This window comes from Peromyscus californicus, unplaced genomic scaffold (genome assembly GCF_007827085.1).
Source record: "Peromyscus californicus insignis strain IS unplaced genomic scaffold, ASM782708v3 Scaffold_19__1_contigs__length_69161282, whole genome shotgun sequence".
Classification (NCBI taxonomy): domain Eukaryota; kingdom Metazoa; phylum Chordata; class Mammalia; order Rodentia; family Cricetidae; genus Peromyscus; species Peromyscus californicus.
The window spans coordinates 53,251,491-53,272,672 of record NW_026294491.1 but is presented as its reverse complement, the minus strand read 5'-3'; the positions used below and the strand labels follow the sequence as shown (position 1 = coordinate 53,272,672).

At 40.2% G+C, this 21,182-nt stretch overlaps 1 protein-coding gene across 1 annotated transcript in view; it reads right to left on the bottom strand.

Moving 5' to 3' along the window:
• Positions 1-21,182, bottom strand: part of Pkhd1 (PKHD1 ciliary IPT domain containing fibrocystin/polyductin) — a 471,509-nt gene that overhangs the window by 438,600 nt on the left and 11,727 nt on the right. Inside the window, exons 6-13 of the mRNA XM_052743962.1 lie at positions 18,888-18,966; positions 11,898-11,972; positions 10,619-10,683; positions 10,124-10,163; positions 8,926-8,996; positions 3,897-3,998; positions 2,867-2,962; positions 508-649 (exon numbers count right to left, since the gene is read on the bottom strand). Of these exons, the coding sequence (XP_052599922.1) occupies positions 508-649; positions 2,867-2,962; positions 3,897-3,998; positions 8,926-8,996; positions 10,124-10,163; positions 10,619-10,683; positions 11,898-11,972; positions 18,888-18,966 (670 nt within the window). The remainder of the gene's footprint in view (positions 1-507; positions 650-2,866; positions 2,963-3,896; positions 3,999-8,925; positions 8,997-10,123; positions 10,164-10,618; positions 10,684-11,897; positions 11,973-18,887; positions 18,967-21,182) is intronic.

Sequence of the window (21,182 nt, the reverse complement as noted above, 5' to 3'; positions counted from 1 at the left end):
CAGAGGAACACAGAGTCAGGTGAGGCTCAACAAGGCCAGAATCACTGAGCCAACATACAGCACCCCTTATTCTGAAAGTGACAAGAAAAAAAAAACTGACTCTTATACTACAGGGTTATTCTGATGATTCTAGAAAAAGCAATCACACCTGCACGACCTCAGTATGTCAGTCTCTACACATCTACAAGTCCCTTTGCATTCTCAGGAGATCATGCCCATACCACAGGACAATGTGGCAGCTTGGCTGAGAAGACCACTTATCTCCAAAGCAGATTTAGAGTTACGGGAAATATGGGTTTTACACAATGATCAATATTTGGTTGTGTAGCTACAAAAGGTCATATGATCACCAGAATGACCAACACAGGCTGAGAACACTGTCAAACACCACAGGCTGATGGGACAAGTGATCCTCTAGAAATACTACTGCATTCTTCTCTGGGTCCTAGCTTGCCTGCATTAGTTAATATACTTTTGATACAGATTCTCACTTTATCTACAACATACCTGAAAGGTTGCCCTTCCTTTGACCAAAATCCAGATGGAGAACTGGCATTGGGGACTATCTGCCACCTGTACCCTGGGGTGGCCGCATTCAGCTCCGCATCTGCAGCAGCATCTCCAACTTCAAAAAGAAGTCCTCGATTGCCTGTAAGACACGTATACCCCGTAACCACTGAGCAGTGTTCCTCCTCACAAAGACCCCACTTAAATTACAAGGTGAAAGGCGCTGCAGATGTTATTAGTGAAGATGAATCACCAGAGACCAAGAGAGACTCTGTAGATACTAGGAACTTTCTAGAAAGCAATAAAAAAAAATTAAATAAATAAAATTAAATTAAAAAACTTCCCTGGGTAGCCTGCTGGAAAGAACAACTTGACGAGAAACGTTAAAATGAGAAGTGCTCTCAAAGGACAGAGAAACTAGAAAGAGTTTTCAGGAGCCACAGAAGAAAGCCAAGTCCTGGAGAGGTCACAAAGGAATAAGTGCCACTATTCAGAAAAGGTGGTCTGTACGATGGTAAGCTGTGGCGTGGCCTGACTTTGCACCTTCTGAAGCTGGACATGAACTTCAGTATCCTTGGAGGCCTAATTCAGCCTATGTGTTCTATTCCATAAAATTCCCTTTTCCTAGAAAAAACTGTCAATCCTTTAAGTTTTCAATGATCATGACCTCAATTTGTTGACCTGCACACAAAACCATTTAGTGGTATAATTTTATTACGTGGCATTTTAAATGATGGTTTACTTAATAATTTACACTGTATATAAAGCAAACCCTAAGTCAAAAGGCATATGTGCACTGATATTGAATACTAATCTTGATCAATATTAGATAGTCATCTTGATTGGTCATTCAGGGTCTAGCTCCACCCTTTACTAAAAGTGAAATTTAGGGGCATTCCTCAGTGCCCTGTGTCTCCCTTCACTCATATATCAAAACAGAGCCAGCAGTAACCAGAAACAATATACAAAGACTAAAAGAATCTAGAAATAGAGTAAGTCTCAATAAAGCATATCTATGATAATTATTACTATAAACTACTGATATTGCTCCTCATTGACCCCAAAGATAGACAGTAAATAAGGGATAAGTAGAGACTTAGGAGCATGTTAAGAATACTACTCTAACTCTGGGATTCTCAACCAACCTCTACACAGTTGCTATATTAGTCTGGGCAGCTCTCTTGTTGGGCTGTGTTGTACACTGCTGGATGGGAGGCATCCCTGGTTTCTACTCCTTAGATGCTAATATCATCTTGTCTCCAGAGGACAAGAATCAGCCATGTTAGAGAAGTACTGCTTTGTGTGGTGTTTTGCCCTACTTCCACAGGACAAACCTCAAAAGCTTTTCATAAAGGGCATCACTAACTCAAATAGCTCCTTTCCGGAAACGATCCTACCACAACTGCAGCAGCTTAAGCAGGAAATGCTCAACAAGGGAACCGGCTTCTGTTTCCTGATGCAGGAAACACACTTTCTCTGCATTACTTGTTTCAATAATTTAGTCTCCTTGGATGGGAGCTCTCCTTAAGTAAATAAACACTGGGGATCTGGGAGCTCCAGAATTCTCAAGCCAGAGCTTTGCATTTGTCTCCAGGAGGCAAAGGCCCATCTTTATAAAGGTTTCACTCCCGCAGGGCAACTCTGCTTATAGGTGCTGAGCCTTTCGAATTGACTCACTACATCTTTAAGCATTAGGTCAGTGCCTTATGCACAGAGCATCGGGCTGTGGCTCTCGACAGAGCAACATGCCAACCTTCCTTATGCTTAACTGCACTGGAGCCTCTAGTCCTAATGCTTAGCAGAAAATGTGGGAGCTTCAAACTAAGAAGGACAGGTGGAACCTGCTGCCTCGCCTCCTCCGTTTCTGTCCACTGGAGGCAGATGCTGGTGGCCGCGTCACAGCATATCCCCATTTGTAATATCAGCGGGAAAAAGCCCACAGGGGAAATAAACAGCATTTAAATATACCCCATCATGCCTTATTCACTGACCTACCTACTGTTGCTTCTATGAGCACACCAGAGCATGCTTCACTGCTCCTGTCTCCTCGGCCAATACACATACAACCCTCCAACCAAATGCAGAGCGGCAGTTTGGGGATTCCATTCAATAGCCAGTGTCTTGGTGGCAGTTATGTTCTGCCTGGAGTCTATTGTTTAGACATATGGCTTGGGCTAGGGATGCAGTGCCATTCTGCAAGTGATTGAATCTAAGATGTTCCCTGATATGAAAGGCTTGGCCATGGCATTAGGGATCCAGTCCCACTGCTGAGACAGAATTCAAGTACGTTTTCTTCTACTCTCTGGGTCTTAAAGCATGATGTAGAGAGTTTACTGGGCAGCCCTAGTGACTTCCTTACCTGCCTGAGGAGCAGTGAGCCTTGCTCCTTTTCCTGGAGCCCTGGTGGTGCACTCAATCTTCCTGGGAGACACACGTCTAATGTCACATGGGATGCCTAAGGAGAAATTTTTAAATTCATAAATACACCTGTAGATACACACACACACACACACACACACACACACACACACACACACACACACACAGTCGCAAAGTTGCCACCCCAACAGAAGGAGTTCAGCAAAGGGACTGGGCAGTGCAGTTGAGTATGGGTGTGGGGCAGCTCGTGGCCGTAAGAAAGCAAGTCACACAAAACAATTGCATTCACTGAGGAGGCACTGGCCTGCTTGCTGAGTCAGGAGGGTAAGAGCAGTGGGAATGTGTCAGGAGCCCCCTTGTTTCAGGACAAAGGGTTCTAGAAATGCGCTGCCAAAAGATCTCCCAAGGAACACTCCAGAGGAGTCTGCATAGGAAATGCCCACCTACTCATGCCAAAGACGGAAGACGAGAAGGGCAGGTTCTAGTAAAAGTAGACCTTTGGGACAAGGCAGCTACGGCTTCCCTTCTCTTCATCCCTAAGATAGGAAATCTGCATATATGACGAGTCTTTCTGAAGGCCACCCTGTCCCTGCGGCACATTTGCAAGGTGACAGGACGAAAGTCCTGTATCTGTTCGCCCACACATACAGGTGAAAGACTTTAGAGTCATCAGGTACCAGAGAGGACAAATGCAGGACCAGGGAGGGTGCCTTCTGTCAAGCCTGACAGCCTGAGTTTGATCTCCAGAAGGAGAGCATCCACCTCTACAAGCTGCCCTCTGACCTCCACACAAGGGCTGTGGCACATGATGCCACACACATGCATGAATGAGCACACACAACGTGATGCCACGCACACGCATGAGCATACACACAAGCAATAAATAAATAAATAAGTAGATGAACATTTAAAATGTAAGAAAGCTTCCCCTCACAGCCCTGAGTCATTAGAGATATAAACGCCTACAACATTGAAAACTGAACCATGTTCAGCCATTTCAGCATAGTTACCTGCAATGGTAACCCGGGCAGAAGGGTCAAAGAAATCTCCTGTAATGGTGATGTCTGTTCTTCCACCAAGGCTCCCAACTTTTGGAAACACAGATAGGATTTCTGCAAGAGTGTGTAAAAACGTAAGCTTCTAGATATATAATGTGATGTGCCCCCAGACAATAAGAGAAACCCTTATAGCACAATTTTTATACTGCAAGTCCAGCAACAGTTGAACTTTTTCTAATCGTCATTTTAAATGAGCATAACAAAAGGACTCTAAATATATATTGTACAGGATCAGTATTTATAGGGAAGGTCACTCATGGTGTCAGCAAAAGTCTTTGTATCCTTTATGCTTTCTTATGAAATATGTCTCTTCACACCAAGGATTTAACTTAACAATGGGGAATAGTAGTTTACACCACATGGAAGAATCAACAACAGATGCACTCAGTGGAACTCTCACTACCCCATCCTTAGTTCTTGTCCATGCTGCAGGCTTCTTCCTCAGGCACATGCAATGTCTCACCCGCACTTCATTCAAGCTGAAGCCTCTGTAGCAGTGGTTCTCAATCAGTGGGTCTCGACCCCTTTGGGCTTGCATATCAGATATTTACATTATAATTCATCACAGTAGCAAAAATACAGTTATGAAGTAGCAACAAAATAATTTTATAGTTGAGGGGTCACCACAACATGAGGAACTGTATTAAAGGGTTGCAACACTGGGAAGGTTGAGAACCACCACTCTATAGCAATGTGATACATAACTACAGGATTTCATGTTATAATTTCTTTAAAGATTTTTTTTTAACTATATGTATATGGCGGAGGCACTTGCAGATGCCAGAAGAGGGCATGAGACTATCTTGGAGCTGAGGTTTCGGGTTGTTCTGAGCTGCCTGACGTTGGTGCTGGGAACTGAAGTCAGGTCTTCTGCAGGATCAGTATGTGCTTTTAACCACTGAACCATCTCTCCAGCCCCTTGACCTTTCTTTAAATACTCACAGTATGAAGTTTGATTCCTTTCAGGGTAAAGAAGAGTTGTACTCTTTGATAAGCTAAGTGTAAACTTATATGTATTTATACTGTAATGTACAGTAGACACATATTGAGAATATGACATAAAACAAGTGTATTTGTACAGGGACTGGTCATGAATGCTTATAAGTTCAAAATAGAAATCTTTTTTTTAATTGCTTTGATCCTTGATATCTTCATACATGAATAAAATGAATTCTCATTACCTTCACCTCCCACCCTCTCAACATCCTTCCGTCTTTACAAATCCTTTTCCCACACTTGAGTCTTTGTTTTGTCCAATCACTCACTGAGTTTGACCAAGGTCATGTTTGGCCATAAATTTAGTACTATCCACTGGAACATGGCACACTCATCAATGGGCCCCAAACTGAAGACAATGACGTTCCCCTTCCAGAATCTTTTATCCAGTATCAGTTAAACAGAGAGGGATAAGAGCTCATGAAACCCTCTTCCTCTATAACTGATGGCTAACAGGCCAGTCTGGCTGTACAGGTCCAGTGCAGGTAACTGTGGCTGCTCTGAGTTCAAGATGGCAGTGACTAGACCATGCCTGGAAAGGGGCATGTTATACCTCCCCTCCCTGTGTCTGGCTTTTACATTCTTTCTGCCTTCTCTTCCATGGTGTTTCCTGAGCCTTAGAGGAAGTATTTGATTTCTTTAAGAAAGTGTCTCCTTTAATTGTGAGCACTCGGCCATCACTTATCCTCCACATCTGGAGCGGCTGCAGGTCTCTGCATTCACTAATGTTCACTGGAAAAAGAGGCTTCCTAGCCTTTTAGAACATCTGTGGCAGTACAATCTCTTTCAACATTCACAGTGTCTGCTCTCTTGCACTAGGAGGATAAAGAGGAATCCGGAGTAGTTCCTTTCCTCAAGCGGTGAGTATGGTAAGGAAGAGTATGTATATAGAGTATAATCACAGTACTTCAGGTCAGCTAAATTAGAGCAGTTCTGAAGTAGAGGGGCTTAGGAGTGGGTGGGAGTACAGAGTAGAGAATTAACTGATCTCTGAACTGACTCTTAAAGGATGAGTTTAAACTGACCGAGGAAAGCTAAGCACGAAGGTATGCATCTAGCTATAGTGAGGGGGTCTAACAAATTCAAGGCTACCTTTGGTTATATAGTAAGACTCTATTTCAGGATGAAAAATTTAAAAAATAATAATAACTGACCACATAAAATGGAGAGGGGACATTTAAAGCAAGTAATAGCCAGAATAGGAAAAAAGTTGCACAATGCATATAGTGTGGCTAGAATATGTAGAGAGGTAGAAGAGAGACAGGGAGAAGGGGGAGGGGGGAAGAAGGGGAGAAGAGTGAGCTGGAGAAGCACATTAGGTGAAAACAGACGCTTGAGCTATTTCTCACAGAAGGTGAAACACCTTTAGAGCAGCAGTTCTCAACCTGTGGGTCATGGCCCCTTTGGGGAGGTCAAATGACCGTTTCACAGGGATTTTTCTAAGACCACTCTACATATCAGATGTTTGAATTACTATTCATAACAGTAGCAAAATTACAGTTATAAAGTACCAATGAAAATGATTTTTGGTTGGCGGTCACCACACCATGAGGAACTATATTAAAAGGTCACAGTATTAGGAAGGTTGAGAACTCCTGCTTTAGAGGATGTGCATGGTGAAGAAGCCTCAGGCGTGTGCTTGATGTAGAGATTCCTAGTGGCTGTGTTGAACATGGATCTACAGAGAGTAAGTGTCAAGTCAGAACCCCTTAGAAATCACTGGAGCAAACTATGCAGGAGACTACGGGGCCCAGAATTGCACAGTAGTAGTACAGATAAAACAGATGTGTCAGCTGGGTGTAATGGTGCACTCTTTTAATCCCAGAACTTGGGAGACAGAGGCAGGAAGATATCTGAGCTTGAGGATAGCCTAATCTACAAACCAAGTTCCAAGACAGCCAGAGCTATACAGAGAACCTCTGTCTCAAAAAACAACCAACAATAAAATAAAATAAAAATAGACATCATATTTAAGAAGTATAAGGGAAACAAAATGAAGAAACTTGTGATTCCGTAAGCATGATCATAAAAAGAACAGAGAAATTCTGGGTGAGTTCAAATATTCTTCCTCACCAACTACTTTAGACAATCTTTAGAGTTAAAAGGACTGACACCACATTATTCATTTCAAATATGCTGAATCCAGGCTCTGAAATTTAGGGGCTTAACCACACTGGACTAGTTACTGAGTGCCAGCCTGAAGAGGCTCGGCCCCAGACTCTGTGGATTGTCCATATCACCATGGATTCCTCCACTATGAAAATGCTCATGCCTCTATGTTTTCAGCCCATGAAGTGAACGATAACAGGTACTGTCAGCCTACCCCTCCAGCATCTATAGTCCCAGCAGAATCGTGGAAGCCTGAGTTTGGGTACCAGAGACAGCATGCTTCCTAAAGGGTGTTAGTTACGTGCATGGAGTTTTTAACTAGTTTTCAAGGACCTTTGGGTAAGTTGCATCCCCTCTTAATCTTGTTTTCTCCATAGAAAAATAATGGCAATGAACCCTAGTTTCTAGTTCAAAGAAATTAATACTGAGATTATATGCCAAACACTCAATAAGAGATTGACCATCTTTCTGCTCCTATCATTGTATCCATCAGCATGGGTGCTTCTTCTCACCATCTCTCAAACACACTAGATAACTATTTAAAGACAAGAAAGGCAGTGGTCAGAACCCAGCTCCAGTAAGCTGGGCTGTCCAGAGAATGAATGGCATTTGTCCCATTGTCTGTGAGATGATAGCTTTCTCGTTTGAAAAAGGTCGATTTTTGTTACTTCTAAAATTTGAACCTCCCTCACAGACATGTTTTCAGTGGTTTTGTGGTTGTATTAAAACTTAGACACTGTATGCTCTCTGTAAATAACCAACTGCCCACCACTGAACTGACTTCACAGTTTCAGGCAAGTTCCTGCTTTTCAGTGTTCATCTTTCAGTATCAGAGTTTGGCCATCAGAGGGCAACACCATACCTTAGCATCAGAAGAGACAAGTCACAAAGCATTGAATGAATGCATGAATTCAGAGGTGGGTGTTAGAATGACCAGAAAGAAGTCCTATTGTATTTTTAAGTGTCACCTTTCTTCTGTTACTTTTTAGAACATAGAGGAAGGCACAACTCTTCTTTATTTCATTCAGTCCATAGCCACAGATTTTATATAGAAGTCTACAATCAAGCCTCTTTGAATACAGTCAAAAGCTGCTTGGCAATGCATCTACCAACAACAGATCACAACTATATCAGTAGGCCCATAGGACTGTACTGGTGCTGAAAGCTTCTTGTCATGTAGTGACATCAGCAAGCCTACTGTAAGGACATATCACAGGGCACACTACACATATTCGTGGTGATGCTGGTGCATACAAACCTACTATCCTGCCATTGGAGGAGGATGAGAGCAGGGGATGGGAAGTAAAACAGTTACAGTTCATTCTAAGAATTACGAAACTGTCACACAATAATACAGTGTTAAAATGTAATAAAAAGCATAATACAAATATATACAATCTAGATTTAATAATAATTAATTTTAATTACCTTGATCTGCTTATTACAGTATACTATTCCTATGTTTTTCCTGTTATTTTATAGTGCTTATTCTTGTTTGTAAAATAAAAAGTTCATTGTAAAATAGTATGCTGCAGTACACTGACACCGACTTCATGTGTGTCGTGTTTTCCTCATCTCCTGCTTGCATCAAGAGGCCACAATGCATAACTGAGCTGCAACATCTACATTCGTGTGCATGAGAGCTATGAGGAAAGCACAATAACTAAAGCACCCAATGATGCATTTCTCAGAACATAAGTGATGCAGGGCTAGAAGCACCAGAGCTGACACAGATACAAGCAACTTAATTTCACCCAGAATCAAGAGGTCATGTTAATGGCCAAAGAGAAGCAACCTGAAGAAAGAAAAGGAGAGTCTAACGTTGAGGGCACTTCGAGGAAAGGGATGAAGAAGATGGGATGAAGGGAAAGAGTACCTGAGTGTGTCTGGTATAGGAACAGGTCCTGTTTAGCACTGATCAGCCAGGCTTCCTTGTGCACCATTGACCTTCAGAGCAAAACAAAGACTTTTGGTAAAATGTCACCTACAACTGTATTTTTTAAAAATTGGTTGCTTGAAAGGAAGTTCACAGAATAATTTCTAGTAAATTTAACCATTTGGACACCAGCTCCTTTTGATAACCAGAAAGCAATATCAATGGATCAAAGCTTTCCTCATAGGTAAAATGATTGTATGGGAATAATCTCTATTTTATAGATCGTTAGAAGCTTTAAATGCAAAGCAAATATGAATGGTCCCATTATTAAACTAATGTACAGATAGATACAGTAGATTCCTACAATAGATAATAGATTCCTACAATAGATAGATAGATATAGTAGATTCTTACAATAGATAAATAGATACAGTAGATTCCTACAATAGATAGGTATAGTAGATTTCTACAATAGATAGATTGATAAATAGATAGATAGATACAGTAGATTCCTACAATAGATAGATAGATACAGCAGATTCCTACAATTGACAAATAGATACAGTAGATTCCTATAGTAGATAGATAGATAGATAGATAGATAGATAGATAGATAGAGCAGATTCCTACAATAGATAGATAGATACAGTAGATTCCCATAATAAAGTAGATCAGTTTTGCACTTGAGGAGAAAAAAAAAGAAAACAAATCCAAACCTAGAGCTATATACCCATATGTAGTGTGTTAATACAATCACAATGAAATTAATATCAAATAATGCATTTTTAAGGACAAAAACCAGAAGGAAGGTGCACACAGAAATCCAGAATCCTAGTTTATTTGTGTCTCCAAAGAATGATGAAATATGAACTCTTTATATCTTGAATAAGGCAATTCCTATAATGACACAGTGTGTCTGTGTCGGGAAAACTGTGTCCCACAACACACACCTGACAGCTGTACATTCACTGCACTTTGACTTAAGAGCCAGTTCTTAAAATTCTGTATCATCCCTACATTGAAATATTTATGATGCCCATAGGTAAGACAGAACAACAAGCGAAAGAAACCAAGAAGGTGTAGCAAGTTTTCTACATCCTCCTGGTGTACAGTTGAAATGCTAAAAGTTAAAGAGTAGTACACAGGATGTTACGGACAATACAAGACACAGACAGATTTAGCTGCCCCAGTTACTTACCTCCCTTTGTTAAATACTGAGAAACTAACATTCTGGGAACCTGAAACACAAAGAAACAGACATGAATGCAGAACTGTGCATGAATCTCTTGGGCCCAGACATTGCTACCCTAGGCCCAAAGATCCAATATCATCATTACTGTCCAAGTCTGGAATTTCTTTCATGTTGCCCAGGAAAATATCCCATAAACTTTCACAACAAAATGGACACATGTAAGACAAATAAACCCTGGGGCTTAGATTTAGATGAGGCATGATTTAAATCCTAACACACTGGTTGACATTGTCTACATAATCACTTGTACATAAAATTACTGGTTATGATGAATAAACTAGTTGATATGGAAACTGTTTTGCATAGTGAGTGTTTTTTTAAAGCTATCTTGGTAGCAATTATTATTCACATGATAACATCTGATGACTATGTTTTTGTTTTCCTTTCTGGATACCACAAAAGAAATGGGTGAGTCTTTTAGAAGATAGTTCTAAAACAAACCAATGTAATCGCCTTCCACACGGCACTGCACAGTCCCAAGGCCATGTTCCTCCTGGATGGGAAAACTGAGGAAAAACATACTGAAATAAGAATAACCAGACAATTGCTTAGAATTCCCAACTCTTTAAAGAAATCAATATACAGAAGTCAAATTAGCCAGAGAAAATTGATACATACTGAAGGTATAATAAGGTCATGGTCAAATCCTTAGGGACAATGCTAACTGGAGTTGTCAATTCATAAGCCACATGCTAAATGCACAGTCTAGGAAACAAAATTTAACTTATTCCTAATTTCTATTTAGTCTTTTCTTTCCAAAAAATCTATTTTATGTTGAGTAAAATAAAACCTCTCAAAGATGAGAATTAAAAACAGACAAATTCAGGCAAACAAATCGAAGATAGTAAGAAGAAACTATAGGAGAGAATTTGGCTCCACTACTCATCCCAAGAAGCCAGGCCATAGCACACAATTCTTATAATATTCCCAAAGGAAAAATAATCGACCTAGTTGAAAGTGAAGTAAAAATCCAGCCAAATTGTGGCTATATTACCCAGAGCATATAGACACTCCTTTTGAAATGTTTCAGGATGGGACTTTGTATGGGCAAGACCACTCATCTCTAGCTCTGGGTTTGATTAAGAGGGCCTGTCTTTTTGAACAGGGAGGGTGGGAATGAGATCTATTATGATTACACACACCAAACTTGAACCTACATGCATGCAGATGTAAAGACTCACACATACATGCCCATGTAAACACATATACAAATATGCACACCACAAGCACATTAAAAAGGGTAAAGGATAACATGTTTCAGATGTTGTATGCTTTCCTGGTCATTATAGTTACAGTGGTTAGGAAATGGATTCTGGAGGCTGGTTAGTCATACAGGGTTAGTCACACAGGCTCACCTCTGCTGCTTGCTCCCTGAAACTTTGTGTCTTCTGCAAAGAGAGACTAATAACCATAGGAATAAATCACAAGATGACTGACTAACTTCTAGAGCATTGGACAAGCCTTGGTGGGAGGTGGGGGGTTATGCCTTTAATAAGCAGTGCCTACTTGTTTTCACCAAAGGTTTTAGATTCTACTTTAATTTTAATTTTCAGCTGATACCTGATTCTTTCATCTTTTCCATTGAGTCTAAAGACAAGACAGCTAATTCTTACACGTGACTTATATTTTTAAAAAGATCCACCTATGTGCATGTGGTTGTGCTGTGGCAGAAACTGAAAGCACACTCATTCATAAAACAATAACAACAAAAAATACTCACCAGCTTCCTGTCTGCCTATTTACAAGGGAACAAGGAGTAAGCCATTTGTCTCCACCAGCTTCCAGGATCAATGGGCTAGAATGGAGGGCAAAAAAAAGAAACAAAGACAAGAAAGAGTAGTCCAGTGTTCCCAGTGAACATGGTTGCCAAAAGGCTGCATGTTACAAACTTTCTCCTCTGAACCTACCAGGTACCACTGCAGGGGCCTCAGTGAAGACTGTAACTTTTCTTCCACATTGTAGAGGTATCCGCAAGGCCTATGCTTCCCTACTGCTAATGGAGCTTTTACCCCCCATCTCCCCAAAAATTCTCCCTCATCTCCACATTGGCAATGCTTTCTCTGCACAGTTATTGAGGATGTGCCTTCACTGCACTCTTATAAAAGCTGGATCCCAAATTGAGGCTGAGATAGATCCAAGTAGTGAAGATGGCACATTAGCTAAGGATGGACTTGGACTTTCTGTCCCCAGTAGAAAGCATTTTTTATTGAAAGAAAGAAAGAAAGAAAGAAAGAAAGAAAGAAAGAAAGAAAGAAAGAAAGAAAGAAAGAAAGAAAGAAAGAAAGAAAGAGGGAGGGAGGGAGGGAGGGAGGGAGGGAGGGAGGGAAGGAAGGAAGGAAGGAAGGAAGGAAGGAAGGAAGGAAAAGAATAATTTAATGCTATAAATAGAGGGCAGAATCAAAAAGGATGAAGATGAAATAGAAAACTCCTCTAAGACATTCAGGGTGACACAGCATATAGATACCTTGCAGTTTGGTAACTAGTGAGATGATGTTTCTTCCGCTTTATAAATCCTCACTATAGTTGTTGAATTTTTTGGGTGACAGCAGTTGCCTAGAGCTTCCCAACACAGATGCTTTCATAGTAACATTATTTATTCATTCATTTATTTATTTTACATCCTGACTGCAGTTTTTCCTCCCTCCTCTCCTCCTATCCCCTCCCTCTCCATTCCCACCCACACCCCCAATCCTCCTATCCCTCCTCCTCCATTTCTGTTTAGGACAGGGCAGGTCTCTTATGAGTATCAACAAAACATGGCACACCAAGTTGCAGTAAGACTAAGCACATCCCCATGTATTAAGTCTGGGCAAGGCAACCCCATGTGGGGAGTCAAAGACAGCCCATTCCCACTGTTAGGACTCCCATTAGAAAACCAAGCTACACAACTGTAACACACATGCACAGTGCCTAGGTCAGTCCCATACAAGCTCCCTGGTTCAGTCTCTGTGAACACCTATGAGCCCAGGTTACTTGATTCTGTGAGTTTTCTTGTGGTCCTTGACCCCTCTGGCTCCTACAATCCTTTTACCACCACTTATGCAGGATTTCCCAAACTCCACCTAATGTTTGTCTGTGGGATTGTATTTGTTTCCATCAGTTACTGGATGAAGTCTTCTCTGATGACAATTGGGCTATGCACCAATCTGGTCACAGGAGATGGCCCATTCAGGCTACATATCTGCTATTTCTAGGAGTCTTAACTGGGGTCATCCTTGTAGATTTCTGGGAGATTCCCTTGTGCCAGGTTTTTACCTGACCCCAAAATGCCCCTCCTTTCCCAATAGTCTCTTTCAGTACTCTCCTCCTCCATCCTCCCAACCTGATAGTTTATGTTTCCATCCCTACCCAACCTCCATATGAAGTTGAGTATTGTTCTTTCAAGGTCTTTAAAGAATTATGTTGGAATTTTAATGAGGATTGCAATGAATCTGTAGATTGCTTTTGGTAAGATGGCCAATTTTACTATTTAATTTACATTTAATCCTACCAATCCATGAGCATGGAAGATCTTTCCATCTTCTGATATTTTCCTCAATTTCTTTCTTCAAAGCCTTGAAGTTCTTGTCATACAGGTCTTTCACTTCTTGGTTAAAGTTACACCAAAATATTTTTTATATTATTTGAGGCTATTTTTTCAAGTTAATCTTGTCTCCAACCACTTGTCTAAAGGTGTTTATCAGCTGTAGGAGATCCCTGGTAGAGTTTTGGGGGTCGCTTATGTATACTATCATATCATCTGTGAATAAAGACTTCTTCTTTTTCAATTCATATCCCCTTGACCTCCTTTAGTTGTCTTATTGCTCTAGCTAGAACTTCAAGTACTGTATTGAATAGGTATGAAGAGAGTGTACAACCTTGTCTTGTTCTTGATTTTAGTGGAATTGCTTTGAGTTTTCTATATTTATTTTGATGTTGGCAATCGGCTTGTTATATACTACTTTTCTTTTGTTTAGATGTATCCTTTATATCTCTGTTTTCTCCCAGACTTTTATCATGAAGGGGTGCTAAATTTTGTAAAAGGCTTTTTCAGCATCAAATAAGATGATCATGTGTTTTTTTTCTTTCAGTTTTTTTTTTATGGTGGATTACATTGACAGATTTTCATATGTTGAACCATCACTGCATCTCTGGGATGAAGCCTGCTTAGTCATGGTGAATGATCTTTTTGATATGTTCTTGGATTCAGTTTGCCAGTACTTATTGAGTATTTTTGTGTCGATGTTCATGAGTGAAATTCTCTTTCTTTGTTGAGTCTTTGTGTGGTTTGGGAATCAGTGTGACTGTGGCTTCATAAAAAATATTGGCAATGTTCCTACTATTTGTATTTTGTGGAATAATTTGAAGAGTATTGGTATTAGCTCTTATTTGAAAGTCTGGAAGAATTCTGCATTAAAACCATCTGGCCCTGGGCTTTTTTTGGTTGGGAGACATTTATGACTGCTTCTATTTCTTTAGGGGTGATTGGTCTATTTAAATTGTCTATGTCATCTTGATTTAACTTTGGTAAGTAATATCTGTAGAGAAAACTCTCCATTTCTTTTAGATTTTCCAATTCTATGGAGTATAGATGTTTAAAGTATGACCTAATGATTCTTGGTATTTCCTCAGCGTCTGTTATTATGTTCCCCTTTTCATTTCTGATTTTGTTGATTTGGATATTCTCTCTCTGCCTTTTAGCTAGTTTAGATAAGGGTTTATCTATTTTGTTGATTTTCTTAAAGAACCAACTCTGTTTCCTTGATTCTCAGTATTGTTCTCTTTGTTTCTATTTTATTGATTTCAGCCCTCAGTTTGATAATTTCCTGCCATCTACTCCTCTTAAGTGTGTCTGCTTCTTTTCGTTCTAGAGCTTTCTGGTGTGCGATAAGTCACTAGTATGAGATCTCTCCAAATTCTTCATGAAAGCACTTAGTGCTATGAATGTTCCTCTTAACACCACTTTTATTGTGTCTCATAAATTTGGGTATGTTGTACGTTCATTTTCATTGAATTCTAGGAAATCTTTAACTTCTTTATTTCTTCCTTGACCCAGTGGTCACTCAGTAGAGAGTTGTTCAGTTTCCATGAGTTTGTTGGCTTTCTGTTGTTTCTGATGTTGTTGAAACCCAGCTTTAATCCATGGTGGTCTGATAAGATACAGAAGGTTATTTCAATTTTTTTTTGTATCTGTTGAGACTTGCTTTGTTGCTGAGTATATGGTCAATGTTGGAGAAGTTTCCATGTGGTATTGAGAAGAAAGTATAACCTTTTGTGTTTGGGTGAAATGTTCTGTGGATGGTTGTCAAGTTCCGCTTGAGTCATAACATCTGTTCTGTTATTTCTTTGTTTAGTTTCTGTCTGGATGACCTGCCCATCGGTGAGAGTAGGGTGTTGAAGTCTCCCACTATTATTGTACAGGGATCTATGTGTGATTTAAGCTGTAGTAGTATTTCTTTTACAAATTGAGTTTCCTTACATTTGGAGCATAAATGTTCAGAACTGAGACATCATCTTGGTTGATGTTTCCTTTGATGAATATGAAATGCCCTTCTCCATCTCTTTTGATTAATTTTGGTTGGAAGTCTATTTTGTTTTATATATATATATATATATATATATATGTGTGTGTGTGTGTGTGTGTGTATGTGTGTGTGTATGTATATAAATACACTATATATTATATATTTATACATATATACACTTGATTTGATCTAATGGATATAGGTCCATTTGATTAGAAAATCTTTTTCCAATCCTTTACTCTGAGGTAATGTCTATCTTTGATGTTGAGGAGTGTTTTTTGTATGCAGCAGAAGAATGGATCCTGTTTTCATATCTATTTCATTAGCCTGTGTCTTTTTATTATTGAATTGAGTCCATTGATATTGAGGGATATTAATGACCATTGATTGCTGACTCCTGTCACTTTGTTGTTTGTGGTGGTTGTATGTGTGTATGTGTGTGTGTGTGTGTGTGTGTGTGTGTGTGTGTGTGTGTGTGTGTCTGTGTGTGTCTGTGTGTGTCTGTGTCTGTGTTTGTGTGTTTCCTATCTTTGGGTTTTGCTGGTATGAGATTAACTATTGCTTGTACTTTTTTGTGGGTGTAGTTAACTTCCTGGGGTTGGAGTTTTCCTTCCAGTACTTTATGTAGGGCTGGATTTGTGGATAGGTGTTGTTTAAATTTGACTTTGTCATGAAATATCTTGTTTTCTCCATCTATGTTGATTGACAGTTTTGCTGGGTATAATAGTCTGGGCTAGCATCCATTGTCTCTTAGAGTCTGCAAGACATCAGTCCAGATTCTTCTAGATTTCAGAGTCTCTGTTGGGAAGTCAGGTGTGATTGTAATAGGTCTGCCTTTATATGTTACTTGGCCTTTTTCCCCTGCCACTTTTAATATTCTTTCTTTGTCATGTATGTTGAGTGTTTTGATTATTATATGGTGAGGGGATTTTCTTTTCTGACCCAATTTACTTGGTGTTCTGTGAGCTTCTTGTACCTTCATAAGGATGTCCTTATTATGATGGGAATTTCTTCTACGATTTTGTTAAATATGTGCTCTGGGGTTTTTAGCTGCATTTCTTCTCCTTCTTCTGTTCCTATTATTCTTATGTTTGGTCTTTTCATGGTGTCCCAGATTTCCTGGATGTTTGTGCTAGGAATTTCTTAGAGTTAACATTTTCTTTTACTGATGAATCTATTTCCTCTGTTATTTCTTCTGTTGTAGAATATTGCTTTAAGGTGTGTTACTTTTGTTTGTGTTGCATTTGCTTAACTCTGTGAAGCTGTGTTACTATGTCTGTCTAAAACATTTGATGGTCCAATAAAGAGCTGAACAGCCAATGGTGAGGCAGGAAAGAGAAGTAGGTGGAGCTGGCAGGCAGAGAGGATAAATAGAAAGAGAAATCTGGGAGGAGGAAGTAGTAGCCAGAGAAGGAAGAGGAGCAAGAAAAAAAAAAAAAGGCTAGCCACAGAGTAAGGATCAAAGATTACAGAAGTAAGAAAATGAAAAAGCCCAGAGGCAAAAGGTAGATGGGATAATTTAAGTTAAGGAAAGCTGGCCAGAATCAGGCCAAGCTGAGGCTGGGCATTTATGATTAATAATAAGCCTCCATGTGTGATTTATTTGGGAGCTGTGTGGTGGGGCCCCTAAAGAGCCAAAAGAGTAAAAGAGCAAAAACAAGCAACAATGGTCTTCAATGCCTGAGATTCTGTTTTCCATCTCTTGTATCCTGTTGGTGGTGATTGCATCTGTAGTTTCTGTTCATCTACCCAGATGTTCCATTTCCTTATTGCTTCTATTTTCATTTTCAGGTCTTGAACAGTTTCCTTCATTTTTTTGCTTGTTTTTTCTTGGCTTTCTTTCAGGGATTTATTGATTTCTTCCAATTTTTTTGTTTGTCTTTTCCTCAATTTCTTTAAGGAATTTATTTTCATATCTTTCAGAACATCTATTGTCTTCATAAATTCATTTTTAAGGTTGTTTTCTTGTGCTTCAGCTATATTGGATTGTTCAGGTCTTGCTATTGTAAGACAACTGGGCTCTGGTGATGCCATATTGCCTTTTCTGTTATTGATTGCATTCTTACACTGGCACTTAGGCATCTAGATTTGGGATGGTTATAGGTCTAGGTGTTGATTCCTGCATTTGTCTATGTTGGATGGGTGTTTTGTTCCTTGATTTCTCTTTCCTCTCTGGTCTTCTGGCCTCTGATAAAGCCAAAGTCTTCTTCTGAAGTTGGAAACCAGTATATGGAGCCTAGGGTAGGGGGTGCAGTCTATGGTCTCTAGATCTGGTCTGGCCTCTGGGATCCCTAGGACCAGCCTGGCCTCCAGTACAGCTGCTCCTGTACTGTAGATCCAGCCTGTGCTCCTGCAAAGCTAAAGTCTGCTTCTGACATAGTAGGCCTGGATATGGAGCCCAAGGAGGGAGAGTGCAGTCTGGGTTTCCTAGATCTGGTCTTGCCTCCAGTAAGACAAAGATGTCTTCCAAAGTAGTAGGCCGAGATATGGAGCCCAGGGGTAGGGGTGTAGTTTGACATTGACATTTGACAGGCTTAAAGGAGTTTAACAGGAGGTGGGCAATGTCTTCCCTGGGGTCCCTAGAACCACCCTAGCCTCAGATAAAGCTGGCAGAGCTGTGGGCCCTAGTGTGGAGCCTAAGGGAATGGGTGCAGTCTGCAACACTTTATAATTCTAAAATAGCTATTAAAGAAAGCCATGTTCACACTTAATCACTTCTAATAAACATTGCAAGCTACACAGCTTTTAGTACCTGGGCCCTTTGGTTCCTTTCTTCTTTGATACCTGAGACCACAGTTCCCTCTCATCCTACCAACAGGACTTCTGAATGCACAGATGGACAATAAGTAAAAAGAAGTTAGTGGACCTTTGTGTTTATGTATCATTTTAGAAAGAATTTACTTTAGCCTAAGGGAAGAGAGGAGGAAGGGTAAGAATCAAAGGGAAAACCCCCAGAGGCAGTTACAGTGCAGTTCAGAGCCCAGTCACTACTTGTCAGTTTAAAAAAAAAAAAAAATGGACCAGTTTAATCTGCCAGTTGCAACCACATTCACAAAGGAAAAGCTGAAATCTGGTGCACCAGGGACCATAAACTGCACAGAAAAAAACAGCAGTTCTGTGCCAAGTCCTTGCAACTTACTGCTGCAGAGGAAGCTGTCCATCTAGCACATGTGTGACGAGGTGAGCACAGGAAGAAATCTGTTTACCTGTCAATGTAGTACACATCAGTATCAAAGGTCTCCAACCGATCAGTGATGATCCAGCCATACACATGTACTACTTCTCCTGTTTTAAAAAGAGTTCAAAATGCAACGGCCTTAGCTCAAACTCCAAACGTGGAGCCTAAATTCTATTTGCTTTTGTTTGGTTACATATACCCAACAAGGCACAGGCGTGTAAAATTAACATGTTTAATAAACTATAAATGAGTGGTGGAATCCAGTGATCCAGGTTGCACACTAGGAAGGCTAAAATAATGGTTCATTATTACCTAAAAGCATTGATTACACAGAAGTTGAGAGGAGACTTGTACTTACCTGTTCTACTGGGAAGAATCAGTGAGAGGGAGGGATGAGAAAAGGTTGACCATTGGTATCTAAGTTCCAGTGAGAGGGGAAAATAAGTCCTGGTGTTCTACTGCACAATCCAGTGACTTTACATAATGTCAATGTTCTGTGTATTAAAATCTAAAAGAAAAGATTTTCAATGTCTTCAAAAATGAAGGCTATATTTGAGGAGCAGATGTGCATACTTTGATAAGAATGTGACACAACATATGCACACATTAAACACTTTATGATATCATGTGTGTGTGTGTGTGTGTGTGTGTGTGTGTGTGTGTGTGTGCATGATGTGTCATATCTCTCAATCCTCATCAAAGCAGCTTCTTTTGGCAGTGGACGGCAATTAACACAGAGACTCACAATAGGTCAACTTGCAAAGTGTAAGAGTTGTGGAATAGTTATATGTATTTGGGGATATCCATACCACACACACCTAAAGTTGCTGTGGAATATCTTTCTGTATGCTGTGAACATATGTTGCTATGATTGGCTAACAAGCTGCTCTGGCCTATGGTAGGGCAGGTTATAGCCAGGCAGGAAATCCAAGAGAGAGACAGGAAGAAGAAAGGCAGAGGCAGGAGAGATGCCAGCCTGCCTCCCAAGGAGCAACATGTAATGGGACACAGGTAAAGCCACAGAACACGTGGCAATACATAGATTAATAGAAATGGGTGCCGGGCGGTGGTGGCGCACGCCTTTAATCCCAGCACTCGGGAGGCAGAGCCAGGCGGATCTCTGTGAGTTCGAGGCCAGCCTGGACTACCAAGTGAGTTCCAGGAAAGGCGCAAAGCTACACAGAGAAACCCTGTCTCGAAAAACCAAAAAAAAAAAAAAAAAAAATAGAAATGGGTTAATTTAAGTTATAAGAGCTAGCTAGCAAGAAACCTGAGCCATAGGCCATATAGTTTGTAAGTAATACAAGCCTCTGTGTATTTACTTGGGTCAAAGTGGCTGCAGGACTGAGTGGGACACAGGAAAAATTCTGACTACACCAAGTACTCAAGGGTCATTGTGGAAGAGGGAGTAAAAAGATTGTATGAGCTAGAGACAGAGATGATGAATAAGAAACAGCGTTTTCCAGAAAGAATAGGGCATTGCTCAAATAAACTCACAGTGCTTGTGGAGACTGTGTGCATAAAACCTGTGCAAGCTCAAAGCAGACAAAATCCCAGCATGGAATACTCTAGCCTTAGATACAGAGTTATTAGCAACAGGGAGCTGCTGGAAGAGGGTGGGTCAATTTTTTCTAAGAGTGTGGCCCCTGGTAAGTCAACCACATCCAGTGGAAGGCCACATGCCCAAGAGTATATGGGCAGCACAAATTGCACTTGGTGTTTGTTTGTTTCAAGGAAAATAAAAGAAAACACAAAGGTGCATGGGTAGGGAAGTGGGAAGTGGATCTGGAACAAGCAGGTAAATGTGATCAAAATATATTGTGTGAAATTCTCAAAGAACTAATACAAATGAGAAAACAAATAAAAAGCTATATGAAAAGGCTATATCACACAATCTCTGATCAGTCTTCTGGGATCCTAATTATTTTCTGTATCTCAAAGTACAAAAGATTAAAAAAAAAAAAAAAGTCCCTCATGAGCCAAATGGACAGGAACTAAAGATGAGCACAAAACAGCAAGAGAGTTAGAACTAAAGTTTGCATGGATGTATGGCTAATGAACATATGTTGTTCACTCAGCAAATGCGCTATTCAATGACAGGGTGAGCCATGTACCATGTCATGTTCCTATAACCCCAGCTACTCAAGATATATAGGCCGTAATACTATTAGAAACTACCTTCACAGATTAGAGAGGTATTTGTTAGTCCAGTAAAGCCTCAAAACCCAGAAAAGGATATACTTGGGGTCACTGTGTCCAGGAAACTTTTTTTCCATGAGCATTTAAAGCTACTTAACATCATCCTCTGTGGATTCTCTTCACG